Here is a 24,490-nt window from a genome sequence, read left to right as displayed (position 1 = left end):
CCTAGTGGCAAGAGTGCTTGCCTCCTACACATGAAGCTCTCAGTTCGATTCCCCAGCACCACATATATGGAAAACGGCCAGAAGGGGCACTGTGGCTCAGGTGGCAGAGTGCTGGCCTTGAGCCGGAAGAAGCCAAGGAAGGTGCTCAGGCCCTGAGTCCAAGGCCCAGGACTAGCCAAAAAAAAAAAGAAAAGAAAAATTTATCGAAATAAACTGCAAGAAATGAAAACAAAAGGTGTTATTTTCTTTGCTGCTGTTTTTGTTACTTTTTTTGTCTTCTTTGTTTATCTGTCTTTGGGAGGGTAACAAGACGAAGAGAAATGGAGGGATGAAGGATGAACAAATGCAGCAGTGGTATTCACTAGACACTATATTGAAAATGAACTATACAACTTGTGAGAATGGTTGGGAATAACTGGGAGAAAGCTAGGGATAGGTGACACTGTAAAAAAAAATGTACTATTTACCTTGTTTATGTAACTGTAACCGCTCTGTATATCACCTTTATAAAAACCATAAAAATATTTTTAAACAATGGCTTCTATCCTTGCTAAAATGAACAAAAGGAGAGAACAGATTCAAATAAAACTAGACATAAAAAAGGGAATATTACAACAAATACCAAAGAAATCCAAAGGATCATGAAGGAACACTTTGAAAACCTATACTTGTGCTGAAAAGAGGGGAAGAAAAGAATACATTTTTAGATATGGTTGACCCACCTAAAGTATGTAAGCACTTAAAGAGAGACATAAAAAACAATGAAACTGAAGCAGTAATAGTCTCTTAACAAAGAAAAGCCCAGGGATAGATGTATTTACATCTGAACTCTCCCAAAACTCTACATTCAAAGAACAATATTCTTCCAACTATTCCATGCAAGACAAAAGAATGCTACCAAACTCATACTATGAAGCACAAATTATACTCATTCCAAAAGCAGACAGATGCAACATATCTCACTGATGACCACTGATACAAAATTTTTCAATAAAGTATTTGGAAGTAGAATTCAACAGCACATAAAAACCAATTAGAGTCATGTTCAAATCAGTCTTATCCTAAGGATGTAAGGATGGTTTAACATATACAAATTATTTCTAAGACATCACATAAACAAAGAATAAAATTACATGATCATCTCAATTGATGCAGAGAAAACCTTGGATGAAATTCAATATCCTTTTATCTTATAATAAAAATTCTAAAGAAATTAGGAATATTTAATGAAGCTTACCTATATACGACAAATGTAGAGCATTAAATGAGAAAAAAAAAAAACTAAATTCACCCTAACATCAAGAACAACAAAAGAATTCCACTCTCCCGACTCCTACTCAATAGTGTACTAGAACTCCTAGCCTGAATAAGGCAGAAAAAATAAAAATGTCTCAGGGAGAAGAAAATCTAAATTTTCTCTATTTGCCAATATGATTTGTAGTTAACAGACCCCAAGATTCCAAAGCATTCAAACATTTTGAAGTCTTCTGAGTGTAAGTCAGATGCTTTCTTTAAGCTACACTTTGATTAGTCCAAACACACACAAAAACCTAGAACTGATATTTTTGGAAAGGTAGTAGGACAAAAAAGAAATCAATATTCGTCCGGCACCAGTGGCTCATGCCTGTAATCCTAGCTACTTAGGAGGGTGAGATCTGAGGATCGTGGTTCAAAGCCAGATGGGAAACTCTTATCTCCAATTAATCACCAGAAAACTGGAAGTGGTACTGTGGCTCCAAGTGGTAGATAGAACACTAGCCTTGAGCACAAAGAGGCTCAGAGATAGTGCCCTGGCCCTGAGTTCAAGCCCCACAGCCAACCAAGAAAAAAAAATCAATATTCAAAAATTAGGGTTTTCTGTGTGTGCTGGTACTGGGGCATGAACTTGCATAGCTGGAACTCTATTACTTGAGTCATATCTCTGGTTCCAAATTTTTGCTGGTTAAGTGGAGCTAAGAGTCGCACTATGTATCTTCCAAAACTGGCTATGAACCATGATCCTCAGATTTCTGCCTCCTGAGTGGTTAGAATTATAGGCATAAACCACTAGAGTGCCTTCTCTATATACTAAAAATATACTGGCTAAGCAAAAAAAAAAAATCAAGAAAACAATTCCATTCATAATAGTTTCAAAAACAACAAATACCTAGGTATTAACTTAACCAAAGAAGTGAAAGGCCTCTACAGTGAAAGCTGTAAAACCATGAAGAAAGAAGACACCAGAAGATGGAAAGACATACCATGCTAATAGATTAGTAGAATTGATATTGTGAAAATGGCCATACTACCAAAAGCAATATACAAATTGAATGCAATGCCCATCAAAATGCTAATACTGTTCCTCACAGAATTACAGGATCAATCCAAAATATAATATCATGGAATAAAATACCCTAAATAGCAAAAGCAATTCCAAGCATTATTTTTGAAGGTATCATACTTCCAATTATACAATACAGCCATGGTAATAAAAACAGCTTGGTAAATGCCACAAAAAAATAGGCCCAAAGACCAAAGGAGCAGTGTAGAAGAACCAGGAATAAAACCACATACTTACAGCCAACTAATTTTAACAAAGGAATCAAGAACATACGATGGAGGGGGAAAAAAAAAAACCAGCTTCTTCAACAAATGGCGCTACGAAAACACAGTATCCATCTGCAGGAGACTATAACTGAACCTCATACAAAACTCAACTCCAACTGGATCAAAGAGCTTTTTAAAAGTTATAGATCCAGTAAAATTTTTTCTAAGTAGGACTCCAGATGCATAAAGGACAGAAGCAACAATTGAAAAATAGAACTGTGTCAAAGTAAAGAATTTCTACACACACACACGCAAAATCGGTAGAACTGAGACAACCCACAGAATGGGAAAGACATCTCTGCCAGGTAGTCACTAGATTAATATGCAGAATATACAAAAACAAAAATATTAAAAAAACAAGAGAACAAATAACCCAATTCATAAATGGGCATGCAAACTGAGCAGTTACCACAGAAATACAAATAGATAATAGACACATAAAGAAATGTTCAACATCCTTAGTCATAAAGGAAATACAATTCAAAATCACATGAAAATCCATCTCACCCTAGTCAGAAGGGCAATAAAAATAAACAGTAACAGCTGGGCACCAGTGGCTCACATCTGTAATCCTAGCAACTCAGGAAGCTGAGATCTGAGGACTGTGGTTTGAAGCCAGCTATAGTAGGAAAGCCAGAGAAATTCTTACCTACAAGTAACTACCAAGAAGATTACAAGTTCACTGTCAAAACTGGACTACATATAGCAAGTTCCAGGCCAGTCTGGGATGCATAGGGAGACCATATCAGAAGAAAGTGAGGGAAGGAGGGAGACAGAGACTAGAAGAAACTTCTCTCCCAAACAGAACCTTTGTCCAATCACTGATAGTAGAGCCCATTACTCAACAATCTTTGCACATGTGCACAGAGTTGAACTTTAAGCATTTTAAAGGTCTATTCTTAAATATAAAATAAAAGCAGACAAGAATCAGTAGACTTTTAAAGAAAATTATCTAGATAAAACATAAGACTCTTAGATGTATGTGTGCATCCACACACACACACACACACACACACACACAGGGAGGTGAGGGAGAGACAGATTGAAACATTAGCAGAAACAGAATTAACTGCAGATGAAATTATACTAATCCTTACAGAAAATAACACAATAAATTAATTTCTCAAGAATTAAAATAAGTCTACCAATGCTTTAAACAATAAAACTCTCACACATCAAGGTACATAATTTATACATAACACACATAATCAGTTTTCAAAATATGGAATCAAAATAAACTCATGAAAGCTTTAGAAATGTTTAGATAAGTAGTCAGGTACAAAGGATAAGAATTCAGATTATCACACTTATTAACATCACTATAAATTCTACATACTACCTAAAGTTCAGGATGAAAAATATTTCCAAAATAAAATGCTGCAGGGACAAAGGGTGAGTAAATGCAGCAGTAGACACTATGCTGAAAATAAACTGTATAACCTGTGGGTGGGGTCATGAGAGAAAAACAAAGAGCGTGAAGGAAGGGTGACCTTGTCCAAAAAAAAGTCTTCTTTACCTGACCATGTAACTATAACCCCCTCTGTACATCACCTTTTATAGTAACAATAAAAAGTTAATATATAATAAAATGCTTTCCATAAACTATTCAGCACGAGAGTAATGATATTTTTAATCTCTCAAATATACTTTTCTTAGAATGCTGCAAAAAATGGATTCTATCAAAGGTAAATAGATCAAGATAGAAAACAATAGGAGCCAGAGAATATGGAATGTGACACAGAAAAGAAGTCTTCTGGCAAGACAGCCTAGAGAATAGTCCCTTTTTGGATGGATTCAAAAAAGAAGCTTAAAAAATAATTCATCAAATTATGTATTAGAAACAGAATGGTATTTATGTTTTTGGCTGAGATGGAGAATGAATTACCAATAGAAACATAAAAAATCAAGACTACCAGATGCCGGTGGCTCATGCCTGTAATCCTAGCTTCTCAGGAGCCTGAGATCTGAGGATCACAGTTCAAAACCAGCCTAGGCAGGAAAGTCCGTGAGACTCTTATCTCTAATTAACTACCAGAAAACAAGAAAAGGTGCTATGACTCCAAGTGGTAAGAGTGTGAGCCTTAAGCTGAAGAGCTCAGGGACAGTGCCCAGGCCTAGAGTTCAAGCCCTGTGAAGGAAAAAAAAAATCAAGAGAACTAAAGAAAATAAGAATAACTCTAATAAGAACAAACAAATAGTTAAATAAAGAAATTGAAGCCATAATACACAGTGTATCAAAAGTAATTGTATGGCTATGAAGATATAAAAATTAAATTTACATTTTAAGCCACAAGTATAATAACTATTAGGAGAATGAGAAGGGAAATGTTTGAGTAGGGTGTATGACTATAAATATTTTTCTGCTCTAGAAAGACAAAAGATAGTGAGAAAAGAGATTAAATGCTTTTCATCATAAGTAACAAAGTTACTATTTAACATTTTAAAGCCAAGTAACATGAATTTTTCATTTAATTTTAGAAAAAGATTATACCAGTTGCTTAGAAATGTTTCCATGAAATATCATAGTAAAAGCAAGATACATTATAACAGGATTCCATTAGACAATGGAAAGAAACTTGTCCAAGTACAATTTTAATATCATGAAGAAGAAAAATGTAGGAGATGCAAAGAACTCAAGTGGTAAGTATACATACGCATAACTTATATGTAAGATATACAATTATGTACAGAGGAATAGACACAGACATCTGAAAAAAATCAGTCGCCAGACCATCAATGGTAGCTAAATCTGGAGGCCACAATTTAATTTCTTGACAATAAGCATATTTATGTATCTGTTTATAGTTCACGCTTACCTGGTATGTTCTATAATAAGATCAATTTTAAATTTTTAAAAGAACTTTAAAAGAATTACAGCCAGGCACCGGTGGCTCACGCCTGTAATCCTAGCTACACAGGAGGCTGAAATCTGCTGATCGGGGTTCAAAGCCAGGCTGGGCAGGAAAGTCTGGGAGATTCTTATCTTCAATTAGCCACCAGAAAACTGGAAGTGGCACTGTGGCTCAAGTGGTAGAGTGTTAGCTTTGAGCTGAAGAATGCAGGAACCACGCCCTTGCCCAGAGTTCAAGGCCCATGACCAAAAAAAAAGAGGAACTACGAAAGTATTTGTTTCCGAAGGTAAGAAGATAGTATTTCTAAACTGATTTCACTGTACTAGCCTAAGCCTTGACATATTAATGTTAAGAAACCTCCTGACTTTTTATCTAACTTAATCCCACTAACAAGAGTATTATGTTTTCATATATACTACAGATCTAAACTTTCATTTCTTTACTAAAATTTGGTTGTGTTTATATTGCAAAGAACCAGCTTTCTCCTAACTACAAAGTAATTATGCTATATACTAGTTTTAGTAGGCAGCAATCCCAAATTTTTGATAATTTGAATATTTACATATTAAACTAGTATTTATTTTATGAAAGATACATAACAATTGCAAAGGCTTACCTACATTTCTCTGAAGAGATTTACCTTGAACTTTAGATTCACATGAGAATTAACCTTGTTTTAACCTGACAAACTCTAACACCCTCACAGTTTTTTAGCAATAAGCCAGCAATTTTTTTTCTTTTATGGGCTAAAACATTTATCTGCTTTGTGACTGTGGCTTATAACAATGAAGACTGACACTTATCACAACACCTCATACCCAGACATGTTGAACTGAAACCCCCTTGTAAAAACAAAAAATAATAATATAAGCCAGCAATTATTTATTCAAAAAATGGCACAGCGTTAATAGTGAATAACATTTTTGCTTGAAGTTTTACCCACCACATTCTAGATATATAATGGCTTTACAAAGAGCCCATATTTCAAGGCAGCTTTACAGCCACTAGAGAGAGTAGAATGGATCTGAAACTCAAAAAGGTTGAAAGTTATCCCTCACATGTTTAAACTATCTTACCACAAGCTTTCTAAAGCAAGCTTCAGTCAGCCAGTAGCTCCCTTGACTACAAAATGCTTTTTAACTCATCCTCTATTTTTTAATAAAATGACAAACCCAGTGCCTCTAGGCCTTACACTTAAAAGGCCTCTTCCTTAAAATAACTCAGAAAAAAGTGCAATGGTGGTTGTCAGGGCCTACAGAAAGGAGGAAGTCAGGAGCTAATGTTTAGTGCAAACAGAATTTCAGTCTGGGAAGTTAATAAGTTCTAGACATAGATGCTAGGTAATGGTTAGTACAAAACAATGTGAATATACTCAATGCTACTGAACTATATACATACAATGGTCAAAGTAATCTTATGTATATTTTAACACACACAAAAAAAGCTTTCAATCATATTTCTAAACCAAACAAACACATTTTGGACTTCAACAAAATAAAAGACTCTTGCCTGGGTTTAATTTCCTAATCCAAGTCCTATCCTTTCCACCATTTTGCCATCTATCTCAGATCTACAGAGTGGGCTAGAAGTCTGGTAGGTTGGGGCATAGCCCAGGTGGAAACAAGTGCAGAGAAGAGGGTTGAGGGCAACAGGCCAGATAGGCCTCCTTTACCTAAACATTTCTCTTAGGAACTTTACTAAATTAGTCTTCTGACCTTAAATTAGAAACTCAATACCTGATGTTAATGGCTTATTTGGCTTAAACAGTTGTTACCCTGCCAATCACCACTATTGGAATCTGCTTCAATAAGTGTATAGTCTTTTCCATTACTACTGCCAGAAACCCTGACAATGCCTAAAAACCTAACATGCAACCTCAATATTGGGCAAAGGTTTTACAGCAACCCATTAAGTTAAATACAGTCTGTAACATTACAGTCTCCATTCTTTTCCCTACTCTAGCTAGAATTACCCCATCCCAAAATATCCAAATTAAAATAGATTTTCACCATGAAATTTTAAACTCTCTTATAACAACCTGCTCCTCACTCACTAAAACCCCTAAACCTAAAACATCTTACTTTCTTCTCTTTAAAACATACCCGGTGATGAAACTGAAGCCCTGTTAAAAGTGTCTCCATTTGCTCCAGAAGAATATTTATCCTGTAAAAAGAAAGAGCAGTTTTCTACTTTGAATAAGAATGTGTCATCTATTTCAGAAATAAAAAATTACAGCAGTCCTTTTCTATGGTAAATACATTCAAAGATTGCCAATCAGGATTCCATGTCTGAATCTATGAATACACAGTACCAAACCAGATACATTTGTTTTTCCTATACATACATACCTATGATAAAGTTTCATTTATAAATTCAGCACATAAAAATAAAAAATAGAACAACTATAGTAATATCCTGTAATAAAACATATATAAGCCAGGTGCCAGTGGTTTATGCCTGTAATCCTAATTACTCAGGAGGCTAAGATCTGAGGATCTTGACTCAAAGCCTGCCCAGGCAGAAACCATGAAACTCTTATCTCCAATTAACTACCAAAAAAATAACAAAACAAAAAAAGCCATGTCTCAAGTGGAAAGTGACGACCTTGAGCTAAAAGCTTAGGAACACCACTCAGGCCCTGAGTTCAAGCTCTAGTTCTAGCTCAAAAAATAAATTTAAAAACCTTACATAAATGTGGTCTCTTTCATTATTGTACTGTATTCATCCTTCCTGTAATTATGTAATGTGATAAAAAAAATCTGTATAATAAGACTATGTAAGTTATATGACATAAGTCACAGTGATATAGCACTGTACAACCTTGATCTTCTGAGAATGTTAGGAGGATAAGCTGCCTCAGAGATCCTAGATTTCTGACAGGCAACATATAGTGCAGCATGGATACAGACAATAAGAAGACTCACATTCTAGGTGAGGCAGAAAGAGGTAGCAGGCTTCATCATGCCACGCAGAATGGCATGACTTAAAAATGGTTTATTTCTGGAATTTTCCATGTAACATGTTTTTACTACAGTTGATTATAGGTAACTTAAACCAAGGGAGGCAAACCTATATGACAACTAAGTTTATTCAGAACAAAACAAAACTGCTTACTCAGTAATAAGGTTTTCTAGGTCACTGTATGTTCATTTACTGATTATCCCAAGATAGAGTCATTCAAACACTGTGTATGTAAATGTGTATGTGAAAATACCATGTGCACACATATGTGTGTGCATTATGAATATATCACTTCAAAGAGTGGTAAACTACAGCCATAGGCCAAATCTAGTGACTCATTTTTGTAAACTGTTTTATTGAGCAAATAATTCTCATTTTTCTATGGCTAGTTTCACACTACAGTGGTCAAGTTATAGCTGAAGACTATAAGCCCTATAAGGCCTGTAAAGTCTAATTTCCTAATTGGCATTAATTTGCTAATATTTGACATGAAAGCTTAGTCATTTCATTCTCTTGCTCATATACTCAAAAATGTAATTCATTAATAAAGCAATCCCTGGTAATATGCAATATACTTTACAGAGTACAATATTTTTACAGCATATTCATCAAAATTATACAAACTAGGGCTGGGGATATAGCCTAGTGGCAAGAGTGCCTGCCTCGGATACACGAGGCCCTAGGTTCGATTCCCCAGCACCACATATACAGAAAACGGCCAGAAGCGGCGCTGTGGCTCAAGTGGCAGAGTGCTAGCCTTGAGCGGGAAGAAGCCAGGGACAGTGCTCAGGCCCTGAGTCCAAGGCCCAGGACTGGCCAAAAAACAAAACAAAAAAAAAATTATACAAACTAAAGTAGAACACAGAAAATGTGTGGGTAACAGACTCAACCAAAAAAAGAAACTTAAACTGGGCTTAGTTTCTCAGGCTGTAATCCTAAATGCTTGACAATCAGAGATGGGAGGATCAAGGCCAACCATAGTTCACAAGACTTCATATCAATCAATGGCTGAGTGTAATAGCATGCACCTATCATCCATCTCCAGTGACAAGAGAAGCACAAACAGGAACATCACAGCCCAGGCCAGCCTAGGAATAAAAGCAAGACCCTACCTCCAAAATAACCAAGATAAGAAAGGGCTGGCTAGCCAGATGCCAGTGGCTCCTGCCTATAATCTAACTACTCAGGAAACTGAGATCTGAGAATCAGAAGAGATTTAAGAACCATTCCCAATTAAAAAAGAAAAGCCAATGCAACAAATAGGTACACATAACCCTTCATGAAGAGAAAAATCTCAACTAAAAATAAAAATTGAGTAGATGACTTTCCAAGATCTAATTCAAGAAAGTCGCTGTCTATAAAGCTTGTGTTACCACAAATCTATTGAGAACCAGAAGGAAAACATCCTCTTCCAAGTAATTCCGTTAAAATTTTAAATAAGCTGCAGATACTCATAATATCTCATAGTTAAAAGCTAGCATAACCTTACATACCCACAAAAAGAAATCACATGTGGGTCTGGGTATAGTATATTGTTGTAATTCCAGCTACTAGAAAGGCAGAGGATCTCAAGACTCAAGCAGCCCAGGCAAAAGCTATCTCATTCAATCAGTCAATCAATCAAATGTCTGAGAGTGTAGCTCTAGTGGTAGACTGCCTGCCTGCCTAACATGAGAAATGCCCAAGTTCAATATATTCTGTGGCAATTATTATAATAAATTGATGGCTAGCCTTATGGATCAGTAAAAATTATTTTTCAGAATTTAATAATATGGAATGAAGAACAGTATGAAGAATGAAAAAAAGAGTGGATTCAAAAACTTCTGTTGTGGGGTTGGGAATGTGACTTAGCAGTAGAGTGCTTGCCTAGCATGCATGAAGCCCTAGGTTCGATTCCTCAGCACCATGTAAACAGAAAAAGCCAGAAGTGGCAATGTGGCTCAAGTGGTAGAGTGCTAACCTTAAGCAAAAAGGAAGCCAGGGACAGTGCGCAGACCCTGAGTTCAAGCCCTAGGACTGGCAAAAAACAAACAAAAACTGCTGTTGTGTAACTATCATTAAAATTACATAAAATGTTATAGAAAGGCAGGAAGAAATATTAAAAATTTAAAAGAAGTGATTGTGCTAGTGGTGAAGATTTACAGGTAATTGTTCTCTTTTCCTAATACTATTAATTTTCATTATGCAAAGTCTATAAAAAAGGTACCATAAAAAGATACTATTTTTAAGTTCTAAGAAGAAAGATTATAAATTCCAATTGACATTTTGGTATTTTAATCTACATTTCAATCAAATCCAATTAAATCAGTGGACTGAATTTTTTCTATTTTTCTAAAAATAAGAATTTCCACAAAATCAGAAAGTGAGCCAGGTGCCTATAGTTTATGCCTATAATCCTAGCTACTTCAGAAAGCAAAGAGGAGTTCCAGGCTACACCAGGAAAAATGTTCTCAGTACCCCTACCTCAACAGTAAAAGCTAGTTACAGTGTTACATGCCATTCAGCAACCTGAGAAGCATAAATAGAAGATCTCTGTTGGGGCTGGCCTGGGCAAAAAATGAGACAGTATCTCAAAAAAGCAAAGCTAAGAGGGCTGGAGGTGTGGCTCATGTGGTAGAGTGTCTGCCTAGAAACTGGAGAGGAAAAAAATCGTAATGTGTCAGAATTGACTAACATACAAACTAAGGGCTGGGGGTGAGGGATACTCAAGTAACACTTCTACAAAAACAATCCCTTAAACCATATATCATCTAAAATACATTATTTTTAAAGTTGGAATTGAAACCCAAAAACCTACTTAGTACTAGTTGTTTTTAATTACAATGTAACTCCCCAAAAGCACTTAGAAAAACAATCCAGTATTTCATATTCAACTGATGTCTGAACCAAACATACACTTTGAGTCTTCCTTGTGCAAAATCAACTTCTAAATTTCAAATATCATCCAGACCCAGTTTCCATACAAGTGTTCCTAACAGACCATTCAACCACATTTGTAAAATCTGTACACACTAAATCACTGATATTTAAATAACAGTTAATATATCTATTTTAGCTTTTAGTTATCACAGATAAAGTATTCTCTTTGAGGTTCAGCCTACCTCTTCTGATTCCCATAAAATAGTTAATAACAATCACATGGAAATAAACACTAACACATTCCAATTTACAATTTCCCCACCATTTTTTGAATTTTGATAAAATTTGTAACATTAATAACTGCACACATTAAATGTTATTACCTTTTCAAACACAGGAACATAAGAAGACATGTGAGGCTTGATGATTTCTGCTTCCCAATCTTCATCTCCCATGGTGGCTTCAGGTTCTATTTTAATATTTTTTAAAAAATGCACTTTGGCCTTGGTTAGATCAAAATTATATCTTTAAAAGTATAAACTATTGGGCTGGGAATGTAGCTTAGTGAGAACATACATAGCACTGGATTTCATGACCAGTACTACCAAAAAGACAAAAAGAAGTTATCTTTTCACTTATTTTTGCAACTAGTCAACTGCTCCCTTATCTTCCCAGAAAGTTGTGGGGTTTTTTTGCAAAAATGGGGATTGGTTTCACCTCTTACCTGGAGGTGACATTTATATTAATTTTTTAAGAAGCCAATTAAACCACTTTTCAAAACAACTGCCCAAAGATGCTTACCCCAAAATGTGTCCTCCTTCAAAAGGTTACTAAAGCTACACCTAAAATACACCTGGACATAATAAAATTATAAAGGACCTATAGGCATTCACACAGCAAGACTAGAGGAGGATACTCAGGGGAGGAACAAAAATGTGCAATGCCTCTGTACTTCCGATCATATAATATTGGCCAAAACAAATTCCAGGAAGTGAAAAAAAAAAGCCATTTAGGAGAATTTTTATTGTACTATTAAAACTTTCCTCATTTGTATACTTTCTACCTTTGCTTTCCCTCAGTAGTGTTCATGCCTACTATTCAAGCCTACTCAAGCAGCTAAGGTCTGAGAGTGGAGGTTCGAAGCCAGCCAGGGAAGTAGTCTGTGAGACTCATGTCCAATTAACCACCAAAGAAAAGCCCCAGGAGAGTGTGGCTCAAGCGGTAGAGCACCAGCCTTGAACAAAAACAGGTAAGGGATAGCACCCAGACCTTGAATTCAAGCCCCAATACCAGCAAAAAATAAAAATAAAAATAAAAAAATGTATTTCAATGTTTACTGGCGAGCCGGGTGGGGGAGGGGAAGGGAGGCTCCGCATATTGGCCTAAGGAGAGTTTGAGTGGCCTGAATCTGGCTAGCAAAGGGCGTCTAGTTTCCACGAGGGGTGTGTGCGCACAAATGACACCATATACCCTTTTTCTTTCCCGAGAAAATGTCGCGTAGGCGAGGAGCACAGCGCTCCGTTCTCCGCTTCCATAGGCCTCAAGCCCAGCCTTCCGCACCGAAGCGCACCAGGGCCCAGGTTGGAAGGAAAAAGGTTCCCAAGACGGCCTCAAACTCCCGCCTGGCCTCTTCTACTTTTCCTTTAGCCCAAACTCTGACTAGGCCGCGGGGACCCTGAGGAAGGCCACCCGCCCACTTACCTCCGAGCTTCTCGCTCTCACAAGATCCTCGAAGGCACTGAGGCTGCCTTAAACGGCCGCACGTGCGCAACCTGGTGCGTCAGGTCAGAGGCGCTGCGCCAACAAATAAAACCAGGCAACCAGAGCGGCCAGCCAATCAGCGTGCAGACGGCGCGAGGTTTCCCGCCCCCCCACCACTGGCCCTTACGTTCGCTCCGTCCGACGTGCCACTTTTGGCGCTGTCGTGGCCGGATCCACTGACCTTGTGTTTGAGGGGCCCGTGGAGCCTGCGGGTACAAGTCTGGCCACGGGCCCTTTATCCACTTGACTCCATGCTCTCGGGAGGGATGCCTGCATCTTTCTTGTGCATGCGCTGCTAGCCAAAAAAAATGCCCACTTTCATTTTTCTAATACATGTGGAGAGTGAGGAGAAAGCCCTCCCTCCTATCACCTTGGCTTCCTTTAGACCTCTTTCTCCTCAGATCTGACCGTTATCCCCTCCAGTTGTGCATCGCTGCTGCGCTCACCTCACCTCACATCCGGGGAATCCAGGCCCTTAATGTGCGTCTGAGGCCAGGGAAGTTGGCAAATCCCTTGCCTCCTCTCTGTAAGAAGGGTGAGGGTGAGACTGTCCTAGTGGCATCCCAAGGGGTTGTAAAGAATGAAATCTGTCGTGTAAAGTTGTGGGGAGGAAACTGCCTCTGATCCAGAAGAAACTTAGAAATTGGTCCTGGAACTGATCGTGCATCAAGAATTAGGTTCTTAGGTTTGCCTATTTATATCCTTAGGGGCAATGGCCAATGGGTCATTTCACACATCCCCTTCAAAAGCTGGGGAATTCCCTCAGTATTTTCAATAATAATAAGCATAACTGTTTAAAAGTGTTGCTTTCTCCGTTGGTGGTGGTGTGGCATATCTGTAATCCCAGATACTCAGGTGACACGGGAGGCTGGAAGCCAACTAAGCAAAAATTATAAAGATAAGCCAGGCTGGTAGACCCTGACTGTGGCCCTCCTTAATGGGAGATACATAAGCAGGAAAATAGCCAGCTTTCAGCAAAAATTTAAAAAACGAAAACAAGATACTATGTGAAAATAGCTAGAGCAAAAAGGGGCCAGGGACCTGGTTCAAGTGGTAGAACACTTGCCTAGCAGGTATGAGGTCCTGAATTCAAACCCCAGCAATACATACACACAACATTAAAAGTAAAATTAACTCATTTCAAGAAGTCTCCCAGCGAAAACAATCCTGTGACAGCTGGAATTTAAAACTTCAAATCTCCTATCTCAAAAGATACATTAGAAAGTTGAAGGAAAGAGAGCCTCATCATAATAGTGTTTCCAATTTCTGAAAATTCTGTATAATAAAGTAGAATGATACTTTTCTTATGGAAGTGTGTTTTGCAGCAAAGCTTATAGTTAAGACACTATATACATTTTTTTTTTTTTTTTTGCCAGTCCTGGGCCTTGGGACTCAGGGCCTGGGCACTGTCCCTGGCTTCTTTTTGCTCAAGGCTAGCACTCTGCCACTTGAGCCACAGCACCACTTCTGGCCTTTTCTATATATGTGGTGCTGGGGAATTGAACCCAGGGCTTCATGTATATGAGGCAAGCACTCTTGCCACTAGGCCTTATCCCCAGCCCAAGACACTATATACATTTTAGAGGTTCTAAATTCTCCAAGTTAATATGGATAAGTTGCAGTATTTTTTTGGTCTTTATACGTTCTCAGCATTAGCTCCACATTGAACAATATTTTATTGTCAAAGGTCAGATGGACAATGCATGACTTAGCACTATGATAAAATTTTAATCTACCAGGAGGTAAAAAGTGGATCACCTCAAATATGGGGAAGGAGACATGAGTTCCTTCTTAGATACCCTCTCTACACAAACCATATATTAAAGAAAAAATAAAATATAGGTTTGAGCCATGTAAAATCACAAAATGGAGTAGGGAAGACAATGTCTTCCATTTAACCAATACAGGGAAGAAATTTTACAGAGAGGGTTTCAGTCTAACAAATAGGGTACACAGATGGAGAACCATTTTTCTGCCAAAGGCCATTTGGATTTTAAGAACTCCTAGACTTATTGAATTTCTAATCGTGCCTACAGTTTTGATATCATGGGGCTTTTACTGCCCAAGACAAACCCTTGGATTAGAGAGACAAACTTTATTTTTTTCAATAATGGTTCAGTTGATATTCACTAGTATGTAGTAGAGATAGCACAACAATTGTTAAGCAATTCATAGACAATTCTGACTTTGATGGCTACTTTTTTATTTATACTTTATTTTACTATGTATTAGAAAATCATAAGTGGCATACCAAATTTCAGAAATGTTATTGTTTAGAAAGATACTAATTTTCAAGTTGTCACACAAAGAAAAATCAAATATGAAGTAATGGCAGAAATCATGAGCAGTATTCAAATCCTTACAATGTGGTAAACACTGGTGCAAATAAAAAAAACAAAGATCTGAGGACAGGTCACAAGAAAGATTTCTCCATTATGAGTAATGATAGTCATCATCATTCTGTTCTGATTCCATACTCAGCAATTTCATGACTATAACTCATCTTCCCAAGCACTTTCACACAAAGAAGGTGACATGAATAAGACAAACCAATATTACTCGTTCCCCATTATGAGGCTCTAGTTTGGAAACCAGCCTTGAGTTCAGGTAGTGTTCCTGAAAATTCCTACCTAGAATCAACCATATTCTGAGTGTGTTAGGTGACTTAATACATTCACTGTTCCCTATTGTTACAAATATATTAATAAGAACTTAAAGTAAGTAAGAGATAATCAACTACTATGTCATCGTACTTGGCAATTCTTCCTTAGACAAAAGGGCCTTAGCCCTTTGCCACAAAACAATGGTTCATCAGACATTAAGAAAGGACAGTATACTAGGTTATAGCTCTTTCTATTCCTACTAGATATTATGTTTCTGAGAAAAAAAGGAAGCTGGTTTCCATGTCCCAAATTTCAAAAATAGAAAAGTGATTAGGGAGCAGGGGATCCTGGGCTTGAACTCGGCCTGGTTGCTGTCCCTGGGCTCCTTTTTGCTCAAGGCTAGCATTCTACCACTTGAGCCAGATTGCCACTTCCAGATTTTTTGTGTGATTAATTGGAGATAAGCGTCTCATGGACTTTCCTGCCCCGGCTGGCTTTTAACCACAATCCTCAGATTTTAGCCTCCTGAGTAGCGAGTACCGCTAGGATTACAGGCAGGAGCCACTGGCACCCCAGCTTACTGTCATTTATCCTGGATATTTTTTCTTTTTTTTTTTTTTGGATTTTTTTGGGGGATATTTTTTCTTAAAATCACTTTAGGAGAATCAGTGAACACATACAGCTTGTGTATAAACCTTGACCAGGAATGAATCTCTTTTTGTTTATCCCTCCTCAGACTGACGTAATAAAAGCTTAGAAACACAGACAAAATCACCAGCAACTGGCTGCAAATTCTGCACTGATTGTCCATTTATCAGCTATATGACTTTAGGCAAATTATGTCATTTCTCTTGGTAAAATAGGTATAGCCATGGCTAGAGCTTCTAGCTACATTGATGGTTGTCGTGCCCTACACAAAGGCATCAACCTACTAGGCAAAATGTTGCTAAAATCCTTTGCACTGCACTTGCTAAACTATACTCTCATTCAAAGCATAATTTTTCAACTCCCACAAAAAAAAATCCCCCATATCTTAAATATGTGTAATGGCTTCTAGTTTCCTGGTTTGAACCTGACTGATCGAGAAGTTTTACTGAAGACTTTTCTTGCCTGGAACCTATCTTTCAGAATTCTGAATCTTTTATATGGTGCCTAATAATAAGACTATTAATTTAGTATCTCATAAGAAGTTATATATATTTGGTCTTCCCATTTTCTCATCCTTTTTCAATCTTCAACCCATTGACATCGGATTTTTAGGCCCTATTGCTTCATTGAAACTGGCATTGTCAAGGTCACATTGACTTACTTGTTTCAAAACCTTATTGTTTTTTCAGTTCTTACCCAGGAAACCTCTTAGCAGTCCTTGACATTATTAACTACTTCTTGATGAAAATGCTCTCTATATAGCCAAATTATATATGAATAAATAATATATACTTAGATATTCTATATAACTGGATAATCATACAGGGGAAAATATACACTTGGGCTTTTTCTTCACCACATTTAACAGGATAACAAATTCAAACATAAAAACAAAATTGTAAAAGTACTAGAATAAAATTTTGAATTCCTCTATGGTTTCTACCTAGGATTCAAAACTCCAGAATGAACAATTTTATGAAATATAACTAGATAAAGACTAAAATATGAGACTTTTCACAGTAAAAGAAAAATAATCACAAGAAAATACAAGAAAAGATAAACTGGAAATACATATACCCAGAAACAAGATTAATACCATTAATATAGAGAGAGCATCTAAAAGTAAAAAAGAAAAATATTAACATAGAGCATCTAGAAGTTAAAAAGAAAAATATTAATAACTATAAAGAAAATGGGTAAGAGATATAAACAGTTCATAGGAAAAAAGAGAAACAGATACCATACACTTGAAGAGTTGCTCGGCTTCATTTATTATAAAAACTGTAGTTAAGAAATACACTGAGATACAATTTTTGCACCTCTTAGAATGGCAAACTTTAGGTAATGTACTATGTTAGAGAAGCTCTAAGGAACAGGCACATTGCAGTTAGGAATGCTTCCTGGTATAACCCTGAATGAAGAAAGTTTAGTAAAATCACACTCTTTAATTGACAAATCTGATTTATAAGGATTTAGCTGCCAGAAAACAACAGAATTTTACATAAAATTAATTGCAGAGCTAAAAGCTAAAACTAAAAACAACCTGAACCACCTTCAATAGCAGAGAAGAACCTCTACTAAGGGATTACCCTACAGCCACTAAATATAAAGATTATTTCTACATACTCTTAGGCAGTGACTATTAAAACATATTATTGGGGAGAAAAGGCCAGTGCAAAGTAGTAATGTGTTTTTAATAGAAGAATAAGCAAAAAGTTAATAAAATGACTACTCGTGAGAAAGAAAAGAGGCAACAGGTACAGAAGGAGGAGAATGTGTGTTAGACTTAGTTTTCTTTTTAATTTGACAGTAAATAGTACATGCAATTTCCTATGTCAACATCCCTCAATTTAGGCCTAACATCACCTAATGGATTTAGATCATGCATTTTGGCAGTAATGCTGTATGTGTAACATCACATAACATGTTGTTCCCAGGGTATTAATTGCATCAAAAAGTACCTGACACTGTTTTGCCATCATTGATGATGCTAACTCTGATTACTTAAGTGCTGTCTCATTTACTGCCTAATGAAAAAACGGTACTATCCTTAATAATTAAAATGTAATTTGAGCTGGGTGCCTGTACTGGTGCCTGTAATCCTCGCTACTCAGGAGGCCCATATCTAAGTGTTGCAGTTAGAAGCCAACTCAGGCAGGCAATTGCATGAGACTCTTATCTTCAGTTAACCTCCAAAAGCTGGAAGTGCTAACCTGCCCCAGGACTGGCACATAGGCATGTACATACACACACACACACACACACACACACACACACACACACAGAGAGAGAGAGAGAGAGAGAGAGCAATTTGAGGGAGTTTCATATCTACTGATAACTTTTATCTGATAGTTATAGAAATTGTAAAATGGTGCATTTCTAACATTATCCATCCTGGTTTCATAGTGGGTATCTGCTGTTGTTTGAAAGTTGAATGCCTGCCACAAGTTAAAGGCTGGGGCCCCAGAGTGGCACTATTGGTAGATTCTGGGTTATCTTTAGGAAGGCCTTATGGCTGGTCCTTACATTACTGGGGGTATGCACTTAAAGAAGACCGTGGCCAAGGGAGGCCCTTACTATTGACTCCCAAGATTTTTCTGACATGTCTCCATAATATGACTTTTATTTGTAGGACACCAAACTCTTCCTTTTTCTTTCCTGGCTGATGAGGTAAGCAGTTTTACTCTTTCATGTACTCTACTATGATGTGATAACCACCACAAGCCCAAAGCAATGGGACTAAATCAGTCACGGACTGGAAACGCCAAAACTGTAAGTAAAAGCAAACCTTTTTTATCTTTGCAGATTAATTATCTAGGTATTTCATTATAGTAAAAGACAGCTAACACAGAAAATGTCAAGTTCTCTTATTTGCTTGTTGTAAGCATAAATTGAACTCAGGGCTTTCACTCAGCTTTTTTGCTTGTAGCTGGTACTCTACCATGTCAGCCATACCTCCAGTCCAGCTTCTCTGGTTAACTAGAGATACAGTCTCTTAGACTTTTCTGCCCAGGACAGTTTCAAACAACAGTCCTCAGATCTCAGTCTCCTAAGTAGCTAAGATTATAGATGTGAGCTATTGATACCCAGCTCTTTTAGTATATTTGATTATAAAACTATGAGATTGTTACACCAAATTAGAGAATAAAATCAAAATATAAAGAACAACCCAGAAACAAATAAATACATATTCCATGGCTTAACCACACAGGGAAGAATTATTTCAAGTGTTAGGCTATAGCGATTTAGCCAGTTGTGCTGATACATGGCTGTAATCCCAAGGTAAAGCAGAAGGATCTTAAATTCCAGGCTGGCCTGGGCTACATAGAAAGACCTTCTCTCAAGAAAAGTAAAGTTGGGTATATATTCCAAAAGAAAAACAAGGCTTAGGGGCTGGGGATATAGCCTAGTGGCAAGAGTGCCTGCCTCGGATACACGAGGCCCTAGGTTCGATTCCCCAGCACCACATATACGGAAAACGGCCAGAAGCGGCGCTGTGGCTCAAGTGGCGGAGTGCTAGCCTTGAGCGGGAAGAAGCCAGGGACAGTGCTCAGGCCCTGAGTCCAAGGCCCAGGACTGGCTAAAAAAAAAAAAAAAACAAACAAGGCTGGGAATATGGCTTAGTGGTACAGTGCTTGCCTAGCATGCATGAAGCTCTGGGTTTGATTCCTTAGTACTACATAAACATAAAGGGCTGGAAGTGGTGCTGTGGCTCAAGTGGTAGAGTGCTAGCCTTGAGCAAAAAGAAGCTCAGGGACAGTGCCCAGGTCCCGAGTTCAAGGCCAGGACTGGCAAAAAAAAAAAAGAAAAGAGAAAGAAAAACACTTGCCTAGCACACATGAGGCCTTGGATTTACTCTCCAGCATTGTTAAATTAACTAACTAGTATTAGTAACTGTAATCTAACCATATGTCCCTAGTGGAATATATCCAAGGCAAAAAGAACTGCTAACAATAAACTATTATAGAAACCTTATTGTTAGTGAGAGAGTGCTATTATTGTTAGTGAGAGAGTGCTATTAATGTTAAAAACTATGTTTTTTGGGCTGGGGATATGGCCTAGTGGCAAGAGTGCTTGCCTCGTATACATGAGGCCCTGGGTTCAATTCCCCAGCACCACATATACAGAAAATGGCCAGAAGTGGCGCTGTGGCTCAAGTGGCAGAGTGCTAGCCTTGAGCAAAAAGAAGCCAGGGACAGTGCTCAGGCCCTGAGTCCAAGCCCCAAGACTGCCAAAAAAAAAAAAAAACAACAACAAAAAAAAAACCTACATTTTTTCATTGTGGTACAAATTGATAAAATCAGTTTAGAAATAAGTCTGTATACCTAAATTTGAATTGAAAGTGCCAATACAAACGCATGATATTATCTTTTGACAAGAAATGAATTTCCTAACTATCCACTGAAAAAGCCTTTCTAGAAATAATGGTCATTCTTTTAGCAGTAAGCATGGTAGTACGCAGACTGTGGGCTCTTCAAGAAACCAATCTCCTCGAAAAAGAAAAAAAAAAAAAGCAAGGACACTTTCAAAAACTACCAAAGCATCAAGAGTCAGAAAATAGGTTCTTGGGGCTGGGGATATGGCCTAGTGGCAAGAGTGCTTGCCTCGTATACATGAGACCCTGGGTTCAATTCCCCAGCACCACATATACAGAAAATGGCCAGAAGTGGCGCTGTGGCTCAAGTGGCAGAGTGCTAGCCCTGAGCAAAAGGAAGCCAGGGACAGTGCTCAGGTCCTGAGTCCAAGGCCCAGAACTGGCCAAAAAAAAAAAAAAAAAGAAAATAGGTTCTCACTGACCAAATATGAGACAATTTAAGCATCACATGAAAAGAAAGAAAATCAATCACATTATAATCAATTGAATAAAAAGCCATAATATATGTTAATCATAAATAAATTAACAAAGAAAATCTTTTACAGCAGAATACTAATTGTTAAGTGTAGAGCAAGTAGAAGGCTGTTTTTTTTTTTAATCAACACTTTGAAACTGTCAATAACATTTGATTCTGGCTTACTAAAACTAACATCTGAAATTTTGAGGAAAAAAGGAGATATCAATAAGGTCTTAAATATCCCTATATTTTTTTTCAATTATAAAAGACATAAGAATTCTACAACAGAGAAATTTAGCAGATACTAGCTTAACCAAGTGATCCAAGTTAACAATATTATTTTGTTGTCTATTGCTCTAAAACAAACTATTGGATCTGTGGGCTAAGGTAGCTCAATAGTATCTCTTATGCAGTACATTTAGATGTTGACCGGGCCTTAATTTGTCTAACCATTCAATATCAGTTTGTTTAAACATCCAAAATGGGTTTTTTACTTAGATGGTGGCTAGGATGGCTAGAACAATTTTTCAATGTTTCTCCACAAGTGACTAGCTTGGACTGCCTCATATATGTTCTTTGCCACACTTTGTATGGTGATTACCTACCTCCAAAGAGAGCATTCCAACTCAACAAACATTCCAAGAACAACATTTCAAGACACCAGGAAAGAAGCTGTAAGGTTTTATCACCTCTAGCAAAAGAAGTTAAACAGTTACATCTGCCACATTCTTTATTAGTTATACAAAAGTCACCAGCCAGTCTAGATTTAAGAAAGAGACCTACATAATGCCATGAAAGCAGTAGATACAGTTCACTGAAAGATTTGGAAACCAGCTGAACATGAGAGTCCATGTGCAACTGTTGACTCCTTCATCCTTCCCAGTCCCCATCAATCTCCTGAACATATGCTCTTTCAGTACTATCTCAAAATTCCTCTTAGGCTTTCTTTATCTTCATTCTTTTATCATTTTTCCTCCATGTTTTCAAATATCCTGTCTTCAAGCTCACTGATTTTCTCCAGTTGATTTTACCTTATCAGTGCTTTCTTAGATATTTTTAGAAGGTTACTTAGTATAATTTTAGCTAATTCTGCTATTTTTTTCTGCTAGAGTATTAAATGATTTCTCTGTGTTCTCTTGAAGTCTGATGAGTTTCCTTAAAATAGCCATTTTCCATGCTCTATCTGAGCATTCACCTGGACTGATTACTATCTGTTCAGTTTCTGACACCTTATTCGAACTATTGTAATGGTGTTCATGCTTAGTGGCATATGACATCACCTGAAAACTAAAGAACAGGGTGCTTCTTCCAGAATCGGTTGGTTTGTGCCTGTCTTTCCAGAAATTCAAGTAAACTTTTTTTCTCTCTCTAACCTGTAGTCTGTAGTCACTTCTATTTCAGCACTAGGTGGCATCCTAAATTGAGGTTGGCTGTGAATCTGCTACTAGTGTATTGTCACTATATCAGTACAAGAGAGTTTGCCACAAATCTTCATTGGCTATGTTATTCAGTATGAACTGTGGAAGCAGCTTCAAAGTCCACCCACACAAGGCTCTCCCAAGGGCCAATGCATACTCAAATGCCTCATTTATAGCTACAAAACTATTCTACTCAGAATTTGATCAGACACCACAATTCTGTGTCATACAACCCACAACCTACCAAGAAAGAGCAGTAAGGCCAGGCGCCGGTAGCTCATGTCTGTAATCCTAGCTATTTAGGAGGCTGAGATCTGAGAATCACTGTTCAAAGCCAGCCCCAGCAAGAAAGTCCATGAAACACAATAAACTACTCAGAAAAAGCAGGAAGTGGCACTGTGGCTCAGGTGGTAGAGCGCTAGCCTTGAGCACAAAGAGGCTCAGAGACAGAGCCCCAACCCTGAGTTCAAGCCCTAGGGCTGGCAAGAAGGAGAAGAAGAGGTGGAGGAGGAAGAGTAAGAGGATGAGGAGGAAAAGGAGAAAAGGGAGGAAAAGGAGGAGGAGGAAGAAGAAGAAGAAGGAGGAAAGGGAGGTGGAGGGGGAAAAGGGGGAAGAGGACGAGGAAGAAGAAGAGGAAGAGGAGGAAGAAGAAGAACAACAACAACAACAGTAAGGTAGGACCAAGGCTCCCAACTGCTGAGATGAACTAATAGGCCAAGACTGACTGAACCAGCTGTAGATGATGCTGGCTAGAATAGGAGTTCAATGAAGCTGAGTCTACAGGCATACTGAATTGGGGGCTTACCTAACCCAGTGTTAGGTTTTCACCAGCCCAACACTGAATTTTAAGGCACACTCTTGTACTTATTGCCCTTTCTACCTCCCGTAAATGAAGTCTTTTTCCATGCTATTCTACTCAAGATTGAAGTGGTATTGGTAAAGCCAGTTCCTTGGCTGCCTTACCAAGGCTGACACTGAATTAGGTCATATCTGAGTGTCAGTCACAAGGCCACCCAGGCCTATGCCACAGGCGGCAGTGACACAAACAAACCCCACCATGGCACAAAATTATGCATGGTGCTAGAACAGGTCTTAAGCTCTGTCAGTCAGTACTAATGGATAGCTGTGCTGCTAGAAGTTGGAGGAGGGGTGGCAGAAAGTTTGTTGACCAAGTGGCCAGTGCTAAGCTGGATCACTCCTGAGTCTCATGAGGGTGCCAGGCCATCCACTCTGAGACTTAGAATGATGCAGGCCAAAACTCAAGTCTGTCCCGCAATATATAGGTTTCTGTATGATGCTGAAGTTCTGTGAGCTCCGTTTCAGCTGTATATAGGTTGCTAGGTCTCACTAAAGCAGGACTGGCACATAGGTCCATGGCAAACCCCTGCTAACTTTATGTTCTGCTACCCAACAAGTGTGCGGTCTTGCTCCTCACTCTTCTTCCTGAGGCCGGCCGGGGAAGGGGTGGTAACAACAATCCTGAAAGCACACATAAGCTGCCACCCGCCCCCCTACCCCTTATAGGGACCTAGTTCTCAGCAGTTTTTCCTTTTTCCTCCTTGCTCTATCTCAAGGATTAACTATTAGTCTATTTTTATAGCTCAATTGCATACTAAAGTTAGCTAGGAATAAACAAACCCTCTCTACCTCTAAATACTCCCTAGCCCAAGTTACAGAAGGTCACACCTGGAAGAGTGCTTGCTAGAAACAAGGACCACAACAACAACAAAAAAACAGACACAAATCATTCCAATCAACAGGCATGCTGATCATGTGTATCTTTTTAAAAGCCACAGGACTGTACCTCTTGCTAACTTTATAAGAATAAAGTAAGATTTCACAGCCCACTCTGCACAAGAGGCTACTGGACAAATAAGCACTCCCTGACTGGAACCCACATAATCTCCCTTGGGCTTGTGGTGAAGCCGCACATCTTGGCAAAAGCATGTGCTAGAGCAATTTGATCATCT

At 38.0% G+C, this 24,490-nt stretch overlaps 1 protein-coding gene across 1 annotated transcript in view; it reads right to left on the bottom strand.

Moving 5' to 3' along the window:
* The window catches only part of Ddx4 (DEAD-box helicase 4), a 66,118-nt gene that overhangs the window by 37,546 nt on the left and 4,082 nt on the right, over positions 1–24,490 (bottom strand). Inside the window, exons 2-3 of the mRNA XM_048368087.1 lie at positions 11,642–11,727; positions 7,541–7,601 (exon numbers count right to left, since the gene is read on the bottom strand). Of these exons, the coding sequence (XP_048224044.1) occupies positions 7,541–7,601; positions 11,642–11,713 (133 nt within the window). The 5' untranslated portion in view covers positions 11,714–11,727. The remainder of the gene's footprint in view (positions 1–7,540; positions 7,602–11,641; positions 11,728–24,490) is intronic.

The sequence above is a fragment of the Perognathus longimembris genome, chromosome 19 (assembly GCF_023159225.1).
Source record: "Perognathus longimembris pacificus isolate PPM17 chromosome 19, ASM2315922v1, whole genome shotgun sequence".
NCBI lineage: Eukaryota > Metazoa > Chordata > Mammalia > Rodentia > Heteromyidae > Perognathus > Perognathus longimembris.
This window is presented reverse-complemented; position numbering and strand designations above follow the sequence as displayed.